The sequence below is a fragment of the Tachyglossus aculeatus genome, chromosome 5 (genome assembly GCF_015852505.1).
Source record: "Tachyglossus aculeatus isolate mTacAcu1 chromosome 5, mTacAcu1.pri, whole genome shotgun sequence".
Taxonomy (NCBI): Eukaryota; Metazoa; Chordata; class Mammalia; order Monotremata; family Tachyglossidae; genus Tachyglossus; species Tachyglossus aculeatus.
The window spans coordinates 12718188-12737514 of record NC_052070.1 but is presented as its reverse complement, the minus strand read 5'-3'; the positions used below and the strand labels follow the sequence as shown (position 1 = coordinate 12737514).

At 43.8% G+C, this 19327-nt stretch overlaps 1 protein-coding gene across 1 annotated transcript in view; it reads left to right on the top strand.

Annotated features, from left to right (window-relative positions):
- MYOM1 (myomesin 1) overlaps positions 1 to 19327 on the top strand; it is a 215926-nt gene that overhangs the window by 97497 nt on the left and 99102 nt on the right. Inside the window, exons 12-14 of the mRNA XM_038746922.1 lie at positions 2195 to 2394; positions 4892 to 4948; positions 12576 to 12700. Coding sequence (XP_038602850.1) covers positions 2195 to 2394; positions 4892 to 4948; positions 12576 to 12700 — 382 coding nt within the window. The remainder of the gene's footprint in view (positions 1 to 2194; positions 2395 to 4891; positions 4949 to 12575; positions 12701 to 19327) is intronic.

Below are 19327 nucleotides of genomic sequence, written 5' to 3'. Positions count from 1 at the left end.
TTTGATAAGAAAAGTTGACATTTCCATTTGATTCATCTTAAGCAGTTTCAGGTTATTGAATCTGATTAATGTAGACAGTCATTCTAAGTCAGACCCAGGGGAAAAGAAAAAAACAATATTTTTTTCTTTTCAGAAATGCAAAGAGGAGAAAGGGAAAGGGGGTTTGGGGACCTAAAGTATTCAGATAGTTGCCTCATTCTCCATTACTGTGGCTTTTAAATCTTAGAGTCTGGAGCCACTAGTGGGAGTGGTGAATGGCAGGCCATTGAATATATACTGAGGATCATCAAGGTTGTTATTTATTGCAGTGCTTATGCATAGTAAGTGCTCAATAAATTGAAGCAGTGTGGTTTAGTGGACAAGGCTTGGAACAGTGAAAAGGAACTGGGTTCTAATCCCTGTTCCGCCACTTGTCTTCTTGGGGAGTGAGCTTGGGTGAGTCACTTAACTTCTCTGTGCCTCAGTTCCCTCAACTGTATAAGAGGGATTAAGACTGTGAGCCCCATGTGGGGACTGTGTCCAACCCATTTTGCTCGTATCCACCCCAGTGCTTAGTACAGTGCCTAGCACAGAGTAAGCGTTTAACAAATACCAGTTCTTCTTCTTCTTTTTGTGGTATTTGTTAAGCACTTACCTCATTCCAGGCACTGTACTAAGCTCTGGGGTAGAGAGACAAGGGTGGACATAGTCCACGTCCCACATGGGGCTCAGCGTCTTAATCCCCATTTTACAGGTGAGGTAACTGAGCCCCAGAGAATTGAAGTGACACACCCACAGCCAAACAGCAGATAAGTTGTGTATGTCAGTGGTATGAGCCCTCTGTTGGGTAGGGACTGTCTTTATATGTTGCCAACTTGTACTTCCCAAGTGCTTAGTACAGTGTTCTGCACACAGTAAGCGCTCAATAAATATAATTGATTGATTAATAAGTGGTGGAGCAGGAATTAGAACACAGGTCCTTCTGACTCCCAGGCTTGTGTTCTTTCCACTGGGCCACAGTCTTTTCTTTTTCCTGTTATCACAATTATCATCATCATGTCACCTGAGTGTTTGATGCTATGTAATGGCCATTCGTTGTACACGCTAATGAAAATCCTCAAGCTTTTTTCCTCAGCTTGTCTGAAAAGAAGTGGGGCAGCTGGGAGGAATTGAGTGTCACCATTTACTTAATAGTAAAAATAATAATAATAATGGGATTTGTTAAGCACTTACTATGTGCAAAGCACTATTCCAAACATTGGGGAGGTTACAAGGTGATCAGCTTGTCCCACGGGGGGCTCCCAGTTTTAATCCCCATTTTACACATTAGGGATCTGAGGCACAGAGAGGTTAAGTGACTTGCCCAAAGTCACACAGCTGACAGTTGGCAGTGCCAGGATTTGAACCGATGACCTCTGACTCCAAAGCCCAGGCTCTTTCCACTGAGCCACGATGACTTAAACCGAATGTACCCACACCTATCTGATCAGATGGATTTCTATGTGTGTTGACAGTGCTATATGAAGCTACACTGTAAACTAAACTCTGAGCTCATTATGGGCAGAGAACTTGTCTGCTAATTCTGGAATAGTCTCTCAAGCGCTCTGCATTCATTTATTCAAGGATATTTATTGCACACTTACTGTGCGCAAAGCACTGTACTAAGAACTTGGAAAGTACAATTAGGCAACAGATAGAGACAATCCCTACCCAACAACGGGCTCACAGTCTAGAAGGGGGAGACAGACAACAAAACAAAACAAGTAGACAGGTATCAATAGCATCAAAATAGATAAATTGAATTATAGATATATGCACATCATTAATAAAATAAATAGAATAATAAATATGTACAAGTATACACAAGTGCCGTGGGGCAGGGAAGAGGATAGAGCAGAGGGAGGGAGTAGGGGCGATGGGGAGGGGAAGAGGAGCAGAGGAAAAGGGGGGCTCAGTTTGGGAAGACCTCCTGGAGGAGGTGAGCTCTCGTAGGGCTTTGAAGCGGGGAAGAGAGCTAGTTTGGCGGATGTGAGGAGGGAGGGCATTCCAGGCTGCACATCATAATCGCTCAATAAATATCTTTGACTTATTGTTTGAAGTTCCTGGGCTGGTCACTGAGATTAAACCAGCGAACGCACACAGCTGCTTAGAACTAGGTTTGAGCTAGGAATGACCATTGCCATCGTCTCTAATACTTTGATCTCATTCCCCTTAGGTGTGAGGTGGGCACTTCTACTTGGTCTCAGTGCAACGATACTCCAGTTAAGTTCGCTCGTTTCCCAGTCACTGGATTAATCGAGGGACGCTCTTACATATTCCGAGTCCGCGCCGTGAACGAGACGGGAATAAGCAGACCCTCTCGGGTCTCCGAGCCCATGGCTGCCCTAGATCCTGCCGATAGATCCAGATTGAAAAGTAAGCGGGGGTTTAACATCTTTCTGCAGATTAAATTTGTCAGCGCTTGGGTTGGTGCATTGGGGAATTTCTCAACACTTCCACTAGAAGGTCAGCAGACACATGATTTATTACCAACTCTGCCCCTCACCCCCACATTTTTTTAAAAATATCATTGCTTTCCATTGCAAAATCTGTCCTTGAAGTTATGTCTAGCTTTCATTCTTTTAATTTTTGCTTTGTTAATTTGGATGCCAAGCTCCGTGCTCACTGCAGAAGGAACAGGAAGAAAAGAGGCAGGAGAGTGCTTTGTTCACTCTACTAGCATGTTCCAAGAATGATTTCATTCTTTTCAGTACCTAAAAGTGACCTTAAATCTATTTAAAGTCAAAGTAGTCTGGATAGTTACATCTTGGAGGGTTTGATACTCCACCTGAAGCTTCGATATTCAGAGTCAAAAATGTTTCATTTATAGCCCCAAAACCCAGTTTGGACTCCAAAAGTAGGATAGAGGACCTAAAGTCGTAAAACAAGCTTCAGTGCAGAAACTATTACAGAGAACCAATGTACTTTTTAAAAAAATCAATCAGTAGTATTTACTGAGTGCTTACTGTGTGCAGAAAAATGCACTGAGACTTTGTACCCTGAACGTCAGTCGTACGAGACTTTGTACCCTGAACGTCAGTCGTACGTTTCCTTCGACAGTTTGTGCATTGATTCTGCAGTTAGGGTTGCCGGAGAGGACTTATCCACGGGAAAGTTGCTCGGGTCCGTTCAAATCTCTAGTCAGAATTTCCATCCTTAACGAACTATCTCTCCCTCCTCACTAATTCCTCTCCCCAATTCCTCACTAATAGGGTTCCCATTCCTTTACCAGTCTCAGCTTCTAAAATCTCCAAAAGGCCTGTTCTACCTTTCCCCCGAAACACGAGCATGAAAAGGATTTAGAAAAGAGTGTTTCTAAATAAACATATGCTCCATGGGATCACATAAATGCATCCATCGACACAATTCGTTTTCATTTACCTATGTCCCCTGGCATGCATTGCTTTCCTTTGTAGACGAAGTTCTAAGAATTTCTTAATAGATACATTTGCTCCAAGTTCTATTGCAGGAATAGCTTTTTACTCATTCCCATTCATTCATTCATTCATTCATTCAATTGTATTTATTGAGTGCCTACTGTGTGCAGAGCACTGCACTAAGTGCTTCGGAAGTACGAGTTGGAGACATATAGAGACGGTCCCTACCCAACAAAGGGCTCACAGTTTAGAAGGGGGAGACAGACAACAAAACAAAACATGTGGACAGGTGTCAAGTCGTCAGAATAAATAGAATTAAAGCTAAATGCACATTATTAACAAAATAAATAGAATAGTAAATATGTACAAGTAAAATAAATAGAGTAATAAATCCGTGCATACATATAAGCAGGTGCTGTAGGGAGGGGAAGGAGGTAGGGCGGAGGGTGGGGAGGAGGAGAGGAAAAAGGGGGCTCAGTCTGGGAAGGCCTCCTGGAGGCAGTGAGCCTCATTCTCTCTCACCCTCACTTGACTTTATTTTGAACAGAAAAATGTAATTAATTTTAATTATTGTACTCATTAAAATGCTTACTGTGAGCCAGGCAATGTACTAAGTGCTAGGGTAGATACAAGGCAATCAGGCTGAATACCATCTCTGTCCCACTTGGATCTTAAAGTCTAATCAACCAATCAATCTGTAAGCTCACTGTGGGCAGGGAATGTATCTGCTAATTCTGTTAGATTGTACTCACCTGAGCATTTAGTACAGTGCTGTGCCCATAGTAAGAGCTCAATAAATACCATTGATGGATTGATTGAGCTCTTACTGTGTGCAGAGCCTCATACTAAGTGCTTGGGAAAGTACAAATAGGCAGGTGTAGGTTTGAATCCCCACTTTACAAATGTGGAATCTGAGGCACAGAGCACTGAAGGGACTTGCTCAAGGTCATACAGCAGGTCTGTGGCAGAGTCAGTATTAGAACCCAGGTCCTCTGACTCCCAGCCCCATTCTCTTTCCAGTAGACCACTCTGCCACACTTATTCTGGGAGGAATCTGATCCCGTTAAAATCAACATTTGTAAAGGCCAGGCTATAATTCAATCAGTTCAATTCAGTTGTATTTATTGAGTGCTTAGCAAATTCAGTTGTATTTATTGAGTGCAAAGCCCTGTACTAAGTGCTTGGGAGAGTACAATATCACAATAGACATATTCCTGCCCACAGTGAGCTCACAGTTTAGAGGAGGAGACCGACATTAATATCAATAAATAGATAAATTATAGATATATACATATGTGCTGTGGGGATGGGAGGGAGGATGAATGAAGGAGCAAGTAGAGTGGCGCAGAAGGGAGTGGGAGAAGAGGAGGGGAGAGTTTGGTCAGCAAAGGCTATAACACCTTAGCGTGTGTGTGTGTAGAGAAAAATTAGGGGCATTAGTTGGGGTTCGATACTTCCTCTAAGTCCTTGAACAAACTCCTTTTGTCTTCCTCCAGGTCGTCCTTCTGCTCCTTGGACCGGTCAGATCGTTGTTACGGAAGAGGAGCCATCAGGTATAGCCTGCAGCTTCCAAACACATAGACAGGGGAACATATTCACCCCCTCTAGACTGTAAACTCATCGTGGGCAGGGAATGTGTCTGTTTCTTGTTCTCTTGTACTCTACCAAGTGCTCAGTACAGTGCTCAGTGCACAGTAAATGCCCAATAAATGTAATTGACTGACTGACTGCAACTACATTATTTGCTGCAAAGAGTCTTTTAGGGTTTGTGTATCAATCCATCGTTTTCATTGAACATTTACTGTGTGCAGAGCACTGTAAAATAAGTGCTTAGTACACTGCCCGGTACAGAAGAGAAGCAGTGTGGCTCAATGGAAAGAGCACGGGCTTGGGAGTCAGAGGTCATGGGTTCAAATCCCTGCTCTGCCAATTGTCAGCTGAATGATTTTGGGCAAGTCATTTAACTTCTCTGTGCCTCAGTTACCTCATCTGGAAAATGGGGATTAAGACTGTGAGCCCCATGTGGGACACCGTGATCACCTTGTATCCTCCCCAGCACTTAGAACAATGCTTTGCACATAATAAGCACTTAACAAATGCCATAATTATTATTATAAACACTTGGGAGAGGACAGTTAACAATGTAACAGGCTTGGTAGACACGTTCCCTGACCACAAGGAGCTACAGACTGTCAATTATCATTCAATCAATCAATAGTATTTTTTAAGTGCTTACTTTGTGCAGAGCCTTAAGAAGCACTTCGGAGAGTATAATAAGATGAGCAGACATGATGCCCATCCTCAAAGAGCTTACAATCTGGTAGGATTGTTTTTTGTTGTTGTTGTTGGGTTTTTATGGTATCTATGAAGTGATTACCAAGAACTGGGGTAGATACAGGGTAATCGGGTTGGACACAGTCCATGTCCCACGGGGGGCTCACAGTCTTAATCCCCTTTTTACAGATAAGGTAACTGTGGCCCAGAGAAGTGAAATGACTTGCCCAAGGCCACAGCAGACAAGTGGTGGATTCGAGGTTAGAACCCAGGGTCACTTTAGAGACTTCAGAGGAAGTCAAACTGATTATTCAATTGTATTTATTGAGCACTTACTTTGTGCAGGGCACTGTACTAAGCTTGATACAATCACTCATCCTATCCCACCTGGTTTACCGTATGATAATAATAATAATCAATCAATCAATCAATCGTATTTATTACTGTGTTCAGAGCACTGTACTAATCAATCAATCAATCAATCGTATTTATTGAGTGCTTACTTTGTGCAGAGCACTGTACTAAGTGCTTGGGAAGTACAAGTTGGCAACATATAGAGATGGTCCCTACCCAACAGTGGGCTCACAGTCTAGAATAATAATAATGATAGCATTTATTAAACACTTACTATGTGCAAAGCACTGTTCTAAGCGCTAGGGAGGTTACAAGGTGATCAGGTTGTCCCCCGGGGGGCTCACAGTATCAGCCTCCTTGCTGACCTTCCAGTCTCCTGTCTTTTCCCACTCCAGGCCGTGCTTCACTCTGCTGCCCAGATCATTTTTCTACAAAAATGTTCAGGACACATCATTCTGCTCCTCAAAAAACTCCAGTGGTTGCCCACCCACCTCCGTATCATGTAAAAACTTCTCACCACTGGCTTTGAAGCAGTCCACCACCTTGTCCCCTCCTACCTCACCTGCTAGTCTCATCTACAACCCAGCCTTCACACTTTGCTCCTCTGGTGCCATTAACCTTCTCACTCTGCTTCCATCTTTCCTGTCTTGCCACTGACCCCTAGCCCACATCCTACCTCTGGTCTAGACCGCCTTCCCTCCTATAATCCAACAAACACCCACAACCCTCCAATTTAAAGCCTTACTGAAGGCCCATCTCCTCCAAGGGGCCTTCCTAGACTAAGCCCCACTTTTCCTCATCTCCTCCTCCCTTCTGCGTTGCCCTGACTTGTTCCCTTTGCTCTTCCTGCCCCAAAGCACTTTTGTACATATCTGTAATTGTTATTTATTTGTACTGATGTCTGTCTCCCCCACCAGACTGTAAATCCATTGTGAGCAGAGATTGTCTCTCTTTATAGCTGTATTGTACTTTCCAAGCGCTTAGTACAGTGCTCTGCACACAGTAAGCGCTCAATAAGTACAACTGAATGAGTGAACAATATAACAGACACATTTCCTGCCCACAACGGGCCTACAGTCTACAGGGGGAAGCTAAATGTAGAACTGTGCTCAGATGACACGCAAATTCGTGAAGCATTCCATATTTTTCTGATGACTTGGCACCTGTCCACGTGTTTTGTTTTGTTGTCTGTCTCCCCCTTCTAGACTGTGAGCCCGTTGTTTTGCAGGGACCACCAACTTGTACTTCCCAAGCGCTTAGTACAGTGCTGTGCACACAGTAAGTGCTCAATAAATATGATTGAATGAATGAATGAATACTTTAAAGTGCTGTTAACAGTTCTAGGATATCAGATCCCCAAATCCTTCTAACCCATCTGAAGAAAGATCAGTGATGAGGCAACCATCCTCCAAAGTTAACCTAATTTTAAGGGCAATGAGATTGCAAGAAATTAGTCAAAAACCAAAGAAAGTCAGGCTGTAGACAGTTGAGAAAAATGGAAAACAGGATTCTCGTTTCTTTAGGTTACCGATTTTCGCAGTCTGGGGCTGTCTGAGGGCAAACGCAACTGTGGAAGTGTAACTGGTGCTCTTTAAGAATCAAAGAGAAGGATTGTCTGGGCTGTTCTGCTGAAGTCCAGCCCAGAGGCAAAGGAATAGAGTAGTTAACCTTCTGAGGTTTCTTTCATCACCAGGTTCCCATCATTTCACACACTGAAAGATTCTTAGCTTGTTTAAGCCTGCTGGGTATGACTGAACAAGTCTCGGAATGGTTTTCATTTTACTTAGTTTAAGCCTCTGCATTTTAAAGGAAGGTAGAAAAGCCCAAGCAATGGCTCATCAATCAATCAGTGGTATTTGCAGAGCGCTTACTATGTGCAGTGCACTGTTCTAAGCTCTTGGGAGAGTACAATATAATGGAGTTGGTAGGCACTTTTCATGCCGACAACAAGCTTATGGTCTAGAGGTGGAGACAGGCATTAAAATAAATTACAGATATCAATCAGTGGTATTTATTGAGTGCTTACCGTGTGTAGAGTACTGTACTAAGTGCTTGGAAGAGTATAGCTTGCAGAAGCAGCGTGGCTCAGTGGAAAGAGCCCGGGCTTTGGAGTCAGAGGTCATGGGTTCGAATCCCGGCTCCACCACATGTCTGCTGTGTGACCTTGAGCAAGTCACTTCACTTCTTTGAGCCTCAGTTACCTCATCTGTAAAATGGGGATGATGACTGTGAGCCCCACGTGGGACAACCTGGTCACCTTGTAACCTCCCCAGCGCTTAGAACAGTGCTGTGCACATAGTAAGTGCTTAATAAATGACATTACAAATGCCATTATATAATATCATGGAGTTGGTAGACATGCTTCCTGCCCACGATGAGTTTACAGTCTAGTCTGCAGTTCATGTTTGTGCTTCTGCTGGGTAATAATAATGATGGTATTTATTAAGCGCTTACTATGTGCAAAGCACTGTTCTAAGCGCTGGGGAGGTTACAAGGTGATCAGGTTGTCCCACGGGGGGCTCACAGTCTAAATCCCCATTTTACAGATGAGGGAACTGAGGCACAGAGTAGTGAAGTGACACACAGCTGACAAGGGGCAGAGCAGGGATTTGAACCCATTACCTCTGACTCCAAAGCCCGTGCTCTTTCCACTGAGCCACGCTGCTTCTCTAAGATAGAGATCTTAGGGGTTGATAATAATAGTAATAATAATAATTGTGGTATTTTTTATGTGCTTACAATGGGTCAGGCACTGTACAAGCAAATTGAATTGGACATAGTCCCTGTCCCATATGGGGCTCACAATCTTAATCCCCATTTTACAGATAAGGCCCAGAGAAGTTAACTGGCTTGCCCAAGGTCACACAGCAGACAAGTTGGGGAGTCAGAATTAGAACCTAGGTCCTTCTGATTCCCAGGCCCGGGCTCTTTCCACTAGGCCCTGCTGCTTAGAACAGTGCTTTGCACATAGTAAGTGCTTAACAAATGCCATTATTATTATTATTATTCTCACGCACACTATGTTAAAAATCAGAAAGGAGGCTTAAGGGAAGCGTAGCGATTTGTGTGGTTTTATACTAGACAGTCTGGTTTTTATACGACCTGACTCCTATTGCTACTAGTTTGGCACCAGACCCCACTGTGGCCAGCATTTCGATTTTAAATGGTATTTGTTAAGTGCTTACTATGTGCCAAGCATTGTTCTAAGCAGTGGGATAGATACATGTTAATCGGGTTGGACACAGTCCCCATGCCACATTGGGCTCACATTCATTCATTCATTCATTCAGTCGTATTTATTGAGCGCTTACTATGTGCAGAGCACTGTACTAAGCGCTTGGGAAGTACAAATCGGCAACATATAGAGACAGACCCTACCCAACAACGGGCTCACAGTCTAGAATTGAAACCCACAAATGGACTTGGGCACTGGAATTAATTTTTAAATCAAAGACTTATATTTCTATGAAATGACATAATGTAAAAATGATGATGACGATGGTATTTGTTTAGCACTTACTATGTGCCAAGCACTGTTCTAAGCGCTGAGGTAGATATAATAGTAATAATAATAATAATGATGAAATTTACTAAGCACTTACTATGTGCAAAGCACTGTTCTAAGCGCTGGGGAGGTTGCAAGGTGATGAAGTTGTCCCACGGGGGGCTCACAGTCTTACTCCCCATTTTCATTCATTCATTCATTCATTCATTCATTCAGTTGCATTCATTGAGCTCTCACCGTGTGCAGAGCACTGCACTAAGTGCTTGGGAAGTCCAGATGAGGGAACTGAGGCCCAGAGAAGTGAAGTGACCTGCCCAAAGTCACTCAGCAGATAAGTGGCGAAGTGGTATTAGAACCCATGACCATTCTTAAATTCCCATTTTACAGAGGAGGTAACTGAGGCCCAGAGAAGTGAAGTGACTTTCTTTCATTCAATTGTATTTATTGAGCGCTTACTGTGTGCAAAACACTATACTAAGCGCTTGGGAGAGTACACTATAACAACAAGCAGACACATTCCTGCCCACAACAAGCTCACAGCCTAGAGGAGGAAATAGACATTAATATGAGTAAATAAATAGATAAATATGCATTTATACTCAGATTTAATAAATACTTTATACTTAATAAGTATATATTTATTCTTGCCCAAGATCACACGGCAGACAAGTGTTGGAACCACAATTTGAACCCAGGTCTTTCGGTCTCCCAGGCCTACGCTCTCTCCACTAGGCCACGTCATTTCCCCACTCCTCAAAAACCGCCAGTGGTTGCTTTTCCACTTCGGCATCGAACAGAAACAGAACAGAACAGAAACGGAAACTTCTTATCACAGCTTCTTATCACTGCTTCCCCACAGCACCTGTATATATGTATATATGTTTGTACATATTTATTACTCTCTTTATTTATTTTACTTGTACATATCTATTCTATTTATTTTATTTTGTTAGTATGTTTGGTTTTGTTCTCTGTCTCCCCCTTCTAGACTGTGAGCCCACTGTTGGGTAGGGACTGTCTTTATATGTTGCCAACTTGGACTTCCCAAGTGCTTAGTACAGTGCTCTGCACACAGTAAGCTCTCAATAAATACGATTGATTGATTGATTGATTATCATGGGTTTTAAATAACTCAGTCACCTTGCCCCCTCCCAACTTACCTCACTACTCTTCTACTACAACCCAGCCCCTCCACTTCTTCATATCCTACAGACAATTACTCACCTGTCTCCAAAGCCTTACTGAAGGACCATCTCCTCCAAGAGGCCTTCTCTGATTAAGCCCTCTTTTCCTTTTCCCCCACTCCCTTCTGGTCACCCTGACTTGCTCCCTTTATTCATTCATTCATCCAATCGTATTTATTGATTCATCCCCCAGCCCAGCCTCTCAAGCACATATGTACACATCCATAATGTATTTATTTATATTAATGTCTGTTTCCCCCTTTAGACTGTAAGCTCGTTGTGGGCAGGAGATGTGTGCTATATTGTTATATTGTACTCTCCCAAGCGCTTAGTGCTCTGCACACAGTAAATACTCAATAAATACAATTGATCAATCAGGTAACAGAGGCACAGAGAAGTTTAAAGACCTGCCCAAGGTCATGTAGCAGGTGAAGGGATTAGATCACAGGTCCTTCTGACTCCAAGGCCTGTGCTCTTTCCACTAGACCGCACTGCGTCTCTTCTTACTATTGGAAGGGAAGATGTTCAAGTACCTTATATCATTTTTTGCCCGATGTGGGCAAGGATTGTCTCTCTTCATTGCTGTATTGTGCTTTTCAAGCGCTTAGTACAGTGCTCTGCACACAGTAGCGCTCAATAAATGCGATTAAATGAATGAAGGAGTTTTTATTTTTCAGGAAAAAATGACCACTCCTAAGTAAGGCCCTTAACAATTGCCACTGTAGGACTGTTGAAAATTTCACATTTGGGAGGGATGAGAAAGGAGGGAAGGCCCTTTTTTCCTTTTCTCCCACTCCCTTCTATGTCACCCCAACTTGTTCCTTTTATCCATCCCCCCTCCCAGCCCCACAGCACTTGTGTCCACATCCATAATGTATTCATTTCTATTAATGCCTCTCTCCCCGTCTAGACTGTAAGCTGGTTGTGGGTAGGGAATGTGTCTGTTTACCAATGTACTGTGCTCTCCCAAGCTCTTAGTACAGTGCTTTGCAAACAGTACCCAATAAACTCGATTGAATGAAAGAATAATAATAATAATGATGACATTTGTTAAGCGCTTACTATGTGCAAAGCACTGTTCTAAGCTCTGGGGAGGTTACAAGGTGATCAGGTTGTCCCACGGGGGCTCACAGTCTTAATCCCCATTTTACAGGTGAGGAAACTGAGGCGCAGAGAAGTTAAGTGACTTGCCCAAAGTCACACAGCGGACAATTGGCGGAGTGGGGATTTGAACCCTCGACTTCTGATTCCATCATCATCGTCATCATCAATCGTATTTATTGAGCGCTTACTGTGTGCAGAGCACTGTACTAAGTGCTTGGGAAGTACAAATTGGCAACATATAGAGACAGCCCCTACCCAACAGTGGGCTCACAGTCTAAAAGGGGGAGACAGAGAACAAAACCAAACATACTAACAAAATAAAATAAATAGAATAGATATGTACAAGTAAAATAAATAAATAAATAAATAGAGTAATAAATAAATAAATAGGGGCTCTTTCCACTGAGCCAACGAATGAATGAATTATGGGGAATGATTAATTTCCCGCTGGTTTTGTCAAGTGGGATGGCCTGGTGGCATTTGGAGAATTTGTCATCTGGGGGCTCTGGGTATAAAGGATTCAATGCCTCTAATTCATTCATTCATTCATTCAGTCGTGTTTATTAACCGCTTACTGTGTGCAGAGCACTGTACTAAGCGCTTGGGAAGTACAAGTTGGCAACATGTAGAGACAGTCCCTACCCAACAACGGGCTCACAGTCTAGAAGGGGGAGACAAACAACCAAACAAAACATTTGTTAACTGGTTATTATGTGAAAGACAGTCAATTCCTTTTCCCTGCCCTGCCATGTTCCACAGAGGGAGTCGTGCCTGGACCACCTACGGACGTCTCAGTGACCGAAGCCACCAGAGACTACGTGGTGCTGAGCTGGAAGCCCCCCAGCCAACGGGGACACGAGGGCATTATGTACTTTGTGGAAAAGGTAAAAACCCAGCCTCGAGAGTTTCCTGAAACCTAGGCCCTAAAGGCTCTTCCTGGGCCTGGGATGGGGTGGAGAGTTGGGGGTTGGCGGGTGTTGGAGGTGGAGGGAACTCTAACCTAGAAGTTGCCAGGCTTAATAATAACAATAATGATGGCATTTATTAAGCGCTTACTATGTGCACAGCACTGTTCAGGAGGCTTCATCTGCCTCCTGAGTTTTTCAGGATCCTCATCCTTGGCTTTGGGTGTTTTAGCGTTCGTCAGCCAGACCCATTTGATACCGGGGGCCTGGATCATGGAGGAGCCAGAAAAGGGATAACTTTTGGGAAATGATAATGACATTTCAGTACTAGTAGTAGCAGTATTAGTAGAAGGAAGCTGTGTGACGTAGTGGAAAGAGCACGAGCCTGGGAATCAGAGGATCTGAGTAAATAATAATAATAATAATAGTGGTATTTACTAAGCGCTTACTATGTGCCAGGTACTCTACTAAGTGCTGGGGTGGATACAGGTAAATTGGGTTGGACACAGTCTCACAGTGATGCTCACTGAATCTCCATTTTACAAATGAGGTAACTGAGGCCCAGAAAAGTGAAGGGACTTGCTCAAGGTCACACAGCAGACAAGTGGCAGAGCTGGGATTGGAACCTATGACCTTCTATCTGGCCTGGACTCTATCCACTATGCCATGCTGAGTCTAATCCTGCTCTGCCACTTGTCTGCTGTGTGATCTTGGGCAAGGCACTTAACTTCTCTGGGCCTCACCTATCTCATCTGTAAAATAGGGATTAAGACTGTGAGACCTATGCAGGGACTGTGTCCAACCCGATTATCTTGTATCCACTTCTTTACTTCTCTGTACCTCAGTTACCTCATCTGTAAAATGGGGATCATCATCATCATCATCAATCGTATTTATTGAGCGCTTACTATGTTCAGAGCACTGTACTAAGTGCTTGGGAAGTACAAATTGGCAACATATACAGACAGTCCCTACTCAACAGTGGGCTCACAGTCTAAAAGGGGAAGACAGAGAACAAAACCAAACATACTAACAAAATAAAATAAATAGAATAGATATGTACAAGTAGGGACAGGGACTCTGTCCAACCCCATTTCCCTGTATCCACACCAGCGCTTAATACAGTGCCTGGCACAAAGTAAGTGCTTAACAAATAATTATTATTACAGTACCTGCAACACAGTAAGTGCTTAACAAATACCATGATAAAAAAGGAGTACTATTTATTAAGAGCTTAGTGTGTGCAGAACACTATATTAAGTTCTGGGAGAAAATACAGAGGTGGAAATTAGACACGGTCCCTTTCCCTTTTAGTGGTAAGAGTATTAATTAAGTACCTACCTTATTTAAAGCACTGTACTAAGTGATGGGGAAAAAGGAGGAGAAATGAACACAATCGCTGGTCCCTAAGATATGCATTATCTAGGTGTTTAGGGGGACAGGGGCCTAGTGACAGGTATATAAGAAAAGGCAGAACAAAAAATAGAGCAAAGGTGACAGTAAATATGACAACTGTGGCTAGAGGAGCAGGCTTTTTAGCTGCTTGTAGTTCAGCCCAAGAGTAATAAAAGTCACAGCCGCAGCTATGGCCGTGGCTTTCTCGGTGCTTAGCACGCAGCGCTTCCTGGACTGGAGCAGGGGCTGAGGGGAATCCAAATTGTGTGGGCTGGGGTGATGGTAAGTAACTTCTTTCTCACACACACAGTCTTTTAGACTGTGAGCCCACTGTTGGGTAGGGACTGTCTCTATATGTTGCCAATCTGTACTTCCCAAGCGCTTAGTACAGTGCTCTGCACATAGTAAGCGCTCAATAAATATGATTGATGATGATGATTATGTAAGTGAACCAGTTTTAGGTGTTACCCTGCTGCTGAATTTTGAATTGGTCCTGTCTGGAGCAAGGGCTGGTGGGTCTCCGGATGGATCCCACCTCCCCCACATGTCTGCTGTGTGATCTTGGGCAAGTCACTTCACTTCTCTGTGCCTCAGTTCCCTCATCTGTAAAATGGGGATTAAGACTGTGGGCTCCACATGGGACAACCTCATCTCCTTGTGTTCCCCCCAGTGCTTAGAACAGTGCTTTGCACATAGTAAGTGCTTAACAAATGCCATTATTATTATTATTATTATTGGCAGGTTGGCCAGTTTTAGTAGCCCAGGCCATCATCAATCGTATTTATTGAGCGCTTACTATGTGCAGAGCACTGTACTAAGGCCAGGTATTAGGAGACAGACTGTGGGCTCACCCTGCTGCTGGTCAGAAGCAGCGTGGCTTAGTGGAAAGGACCCAGGTTTGGGAGTCAGAGGTCATGGGTTCTAATCCCGGCTCCGCCACTTGTCTGTTGTGTGGCTCTGAGTAAGTCACTTAACTTCTCTGTGCCTCAGTTACCTCATCTGCAAAAATGGGGATTAAGACTGTGAGCCCCAAGTGGAACATCCTGATTACCTTGTACCTGCCCCAGCACTTAGGATGGTGCTTGGCACATCATCATCATCATCAATCGTATTTATTGAGTGCTTACTGTGTGCAGAGCACTGTACTAAGTGCTTGGGAAGTACAAGTTGGCAACATATAGAGACAGTCCCTACCCAGCAGTGGGCTCACAGTCTAAAAGGGGGAGACAGAGAACAAAACCAAACGTACTAACAAAATAAAATAAATAGAATAGGTATGTACAAGTAAAATAAATAAATAAATAAATAAATAGAGTAATAAATATGTACAAACATATATACATATATACAGGTGCTGTGGGGAAGGGAAGGAGGTAAGATGGCACATAGTAAGTGCTTAACAAATACCATCATTATTACTATTATTACTTGAGTCATTCCCACCTGGAGTAAGTTAAGGGCTGATGGGAATCCAGATGGATTGGCAGGTTGGCCAGTTTAAGTAGAATTGGCTCAGGTGTTAGGAGACTGGCTGTGGGCTCTCCTGGACAGGAGCAGATGGGAGTCCAGATGACATGGGAGGAGCCCCAATAGCCCAGAGGTGGGTTTACCCTGTCACAACCAGTGTTTTAATTTGAAAATCACCTGGGAATAGATTTCATGGCCTGGAAGCTACTGCCGGATATTGAGAGAAGCAGCCGGGCCTAGCGGTAAGAACACGGCTCTGGGAGACAGGGGACGTGGGATTCTAAACCCAGCTCGACCACGCGCCTGCTGTGTGACTCCGGGGAAGTCACTTCACTTCTCTGTGCCCCATCTGTAAAATGGGGATTAACAGTTTTAGACTGTAAGCCCATGTGGGACTGCGTCTGACCTCATGAACTTGCAGCTGTCCCAGCTCTTAGAACAGTGCTTGGCCCACAGGAAGAGCTTAACAGGTACTGTAATTATAATTGTTAATTATTATCCTCAAAGCAGGTAGGAGCTGGAGGGAAACACCTTCCTGTGTCCTTGTACCTGGTTAGAGGCTTTGGGAAAATCCACAGGAACTCTGTGATTCCCCACTGTGTATACTCTCCCATTGCCTAGTAGAGTGCTCTGTACATAGTAAGTGCTTAATTAATTCTATGACTACAAGTTTCCTCCTCATAGCTCTCCTATCTGGACATTTCCTGTTTGCTTGCTTAATTCCTACTAAAGCTGCATCATTCATTCAGTTGTATTGACTGAGCACTTACTGTATGCAGAGCACCATACTAAGCACTTGGGAAAGTACATTTCAACAATAAACAGATGCATTGCCTGCCCACAGTGAGCTTACAGTCAAGGGGAGAAGCAGCGTGGCTCAGTGGAAAGAGCCCGGGCTTTGGAGTCAGAGGTCATGGGTTCAAACCTCGGCTCTGCCAACTGTCAGCTGTGTGACTTTGGACAAGTCACTTAACTTCTCTGAACCAGTTACCTCATCTGTAAAATGGGGATTAAGACTGTGAGCCCCACATGGGACAACCTGATCACCTTGTAACCTCCCCAGCGCTTAGAACAGTGCTTTGCACATAGTAAGCACTTAATCAATGCCATTATTATTAAGGGGATGGGGAGATAGACATTAATATGAATAAATTACAGATATGTACCTAAGTGCCGTGGGGCTGGGGGGAGGGAGGGATGAACAAAAGGAGCATGTCAGAGTGATGCAGAAAGGAGTGGGAGAAGAGGAAAGGAGGGCTTAATCAGGGAAGGCCTCTTGGAGGAGATGTGCCTTCAATAAGTCTTCAAAGAGAGGGAGAGTAATTTTCTGTCAGATTCGAGGAGGGAGGGAGTTCCAGGCCAGAGGCAGGATGTGGGCCAAAATGACCAGATGGAAAGAATAACCTGCAAATTGAGCTTTACACAGACCTCATTTTCACTCTCCCTACATGTTCTAGACTGCAGCTTCTAAAAATATCACGGCAGTGGCTTTCTATATTTTTGGCACCCTAGGATACAATGACTAGAGGCAGTGCTCACAGCTATTGCTGTGTGGGGTTGATAAACGCCCCCTTCTAATCTTTTGGAGGGCCTTCACGCATTAGCGGAGATGTGACAACAATTATATTGTCTCCTCTCTAAAAGCAGCCATAATAGCTGTGGATGTTGGTTTGTTCCCAAGATTTTTAAGTGTGTTCTATTTTATGGATCTGATCTGGTAACCTCCTTTTGACTAAACATAGCCGAGTGCATGATAAGAACAGTGGGAATATTCCAGAAACATTTTCAGGACAGAAAGGCTGAGGCAAATGTGAGATAGCATTTGTGAGCCTCAGATGATTTCTGCGGAAGCACTGCAAATTTATTGATCTTTCTTTTTTTAATAATAATTGGTATCAAGCACTTAGTGTATGCCACTCTACCAAGCACTGGGGTGGATACGAGCAAATCGGGTTGGACACAGTCCCTGTCCCACATGGGGCTCACAGTCTCAATCCCCATTTTACAGATGAGGGAACTGAGGCACGGAGAAGTAAAGTGACTTGCCCAAGGTCACACAGCAGAAAAGTGGCAGAGCCGGGATTAGAGCCCACAACCTTCTGACTCCCAGGCTTGTGTTCTAACCACTGGGCCATGAAGGTTGAATTTACTCTTTTGTCCTCAAAATGGTTTGGTCTTGAAAAATCCTTTAAAGAGCTGTGCTACTTTTTTCTTATTTCTTCATTACAAAACAAAGCATTCTGTTAAAGTTTGTTACTCTGGATTACAGCATTCATTCATTCATTTAATCATATTTATTGAGTGCTTACTGTGTGCAGAGCACTAAGCGCTTGGGAAAGTACAGTACAACAATAAACAGTGACATTCCCTGCCCACAGTGAGCTTACAGTTTTGGGGGGGGGGGCTGGCGAGGAGACAGAATCAATACAAATAAATACAATTACAGATATGTACATAAGTGTACATAAGCATATGCAAGTTCTGTGGAGCTGGGAAGGGGGAAGAGCAAAGGGAGCAAGTCAGGGCAATGCAGAAGGGAGTGGGAGATGAGGAAAAGTGGGGCTTAGTCTGGGAAGACCTCTTGGAGGAGATGGGCCTCTGTCAGATTAGAGGAGGGAGGACTTTCCAGGCCAGAGGCAGGACATGGAAGATTAGCACTAGAAAATAGTGAAGTGTGCGGGCTGAATTGTAGAAGGCGAGAAGCAAGGTGAGGTAAGAGGGGGCAAGGTGATGAAGAGCTTTAAAGCCAATGGTGAGAAGCTTTTGTTTGTTGCAGAGGTGGATGGACAACCACTGGAGTTTTTTGAGGAGCAGGGTGACATGTCCTGAATGATCTGGGCAGCAGAGTGAAGTATGGATTGGAGTGGGGAGAGACATGAGGCTGGGAGGTCAGCAAGGAGGTTGATACAGTATCCAGATGGGATAGGATGAGTGATTGGATTCACATGGCAGCAGTATGGATGGAGAGGAAAGGGAGGATTTAAGTGATGGTGTGAAGGTGGGGCCAACGGGATATAGTAACCGCTTGAATATGTAGGTTGAATGACAGAAAGGAGTCAAGGAAAACACCAAGGTTACAGGCTTGTGAGATAGGAAGGATGGTTGTGCCATTTAGAGTGATAGAGAGAGTCAAAGCCAGAACCACAAACTATGGTCTCAGAACTAAATGTTAGTGGTATCTGTTAAGCACTTACTATGTACCAGTCACTTGACTAAGTGCCAGGGAAGATACAAGCTAAGCAGGTTGGACACAGTCCATGCCCCATGAAGGGATAACAGTCTTAATCCTTATTTTACAGACGAGGGTAGTGGTGGCACAGAGCAGTGAAGTGACTTGCCTAAGGTCAAACAGTAGACCTATGACAGAGCCAGGAATTAGAACCCAAGTCCACTGACCCCCAGGCCCACAGTCTTTCCACTGGTCCACGTTGCTTCTCAACTGATTTCAAACAAGATTTTTTTTCCCCCTCTGCCCTAGGAGCAGAGGAAGGGGATGCCTGCTGGAATTTACTTTTATAAGTTAAAATGATCTTTCCCAGCTTTTTCCTGGGACCATTTCTTTGGCCTTTCAATAATATTTTGGTTTGAATAATAATATCTTGGTTTTTTGTCTAGCCCTTTTATTTTTCCAATCATTTGTATTTCCTGAATCCTTACATTTTCTCATCATTTGCCTCGTTTTCGCCTTCCCACGTCCCTGAGAGATAGGGGGAGGCGGGCATTGTTACCCACATTTTACAGATG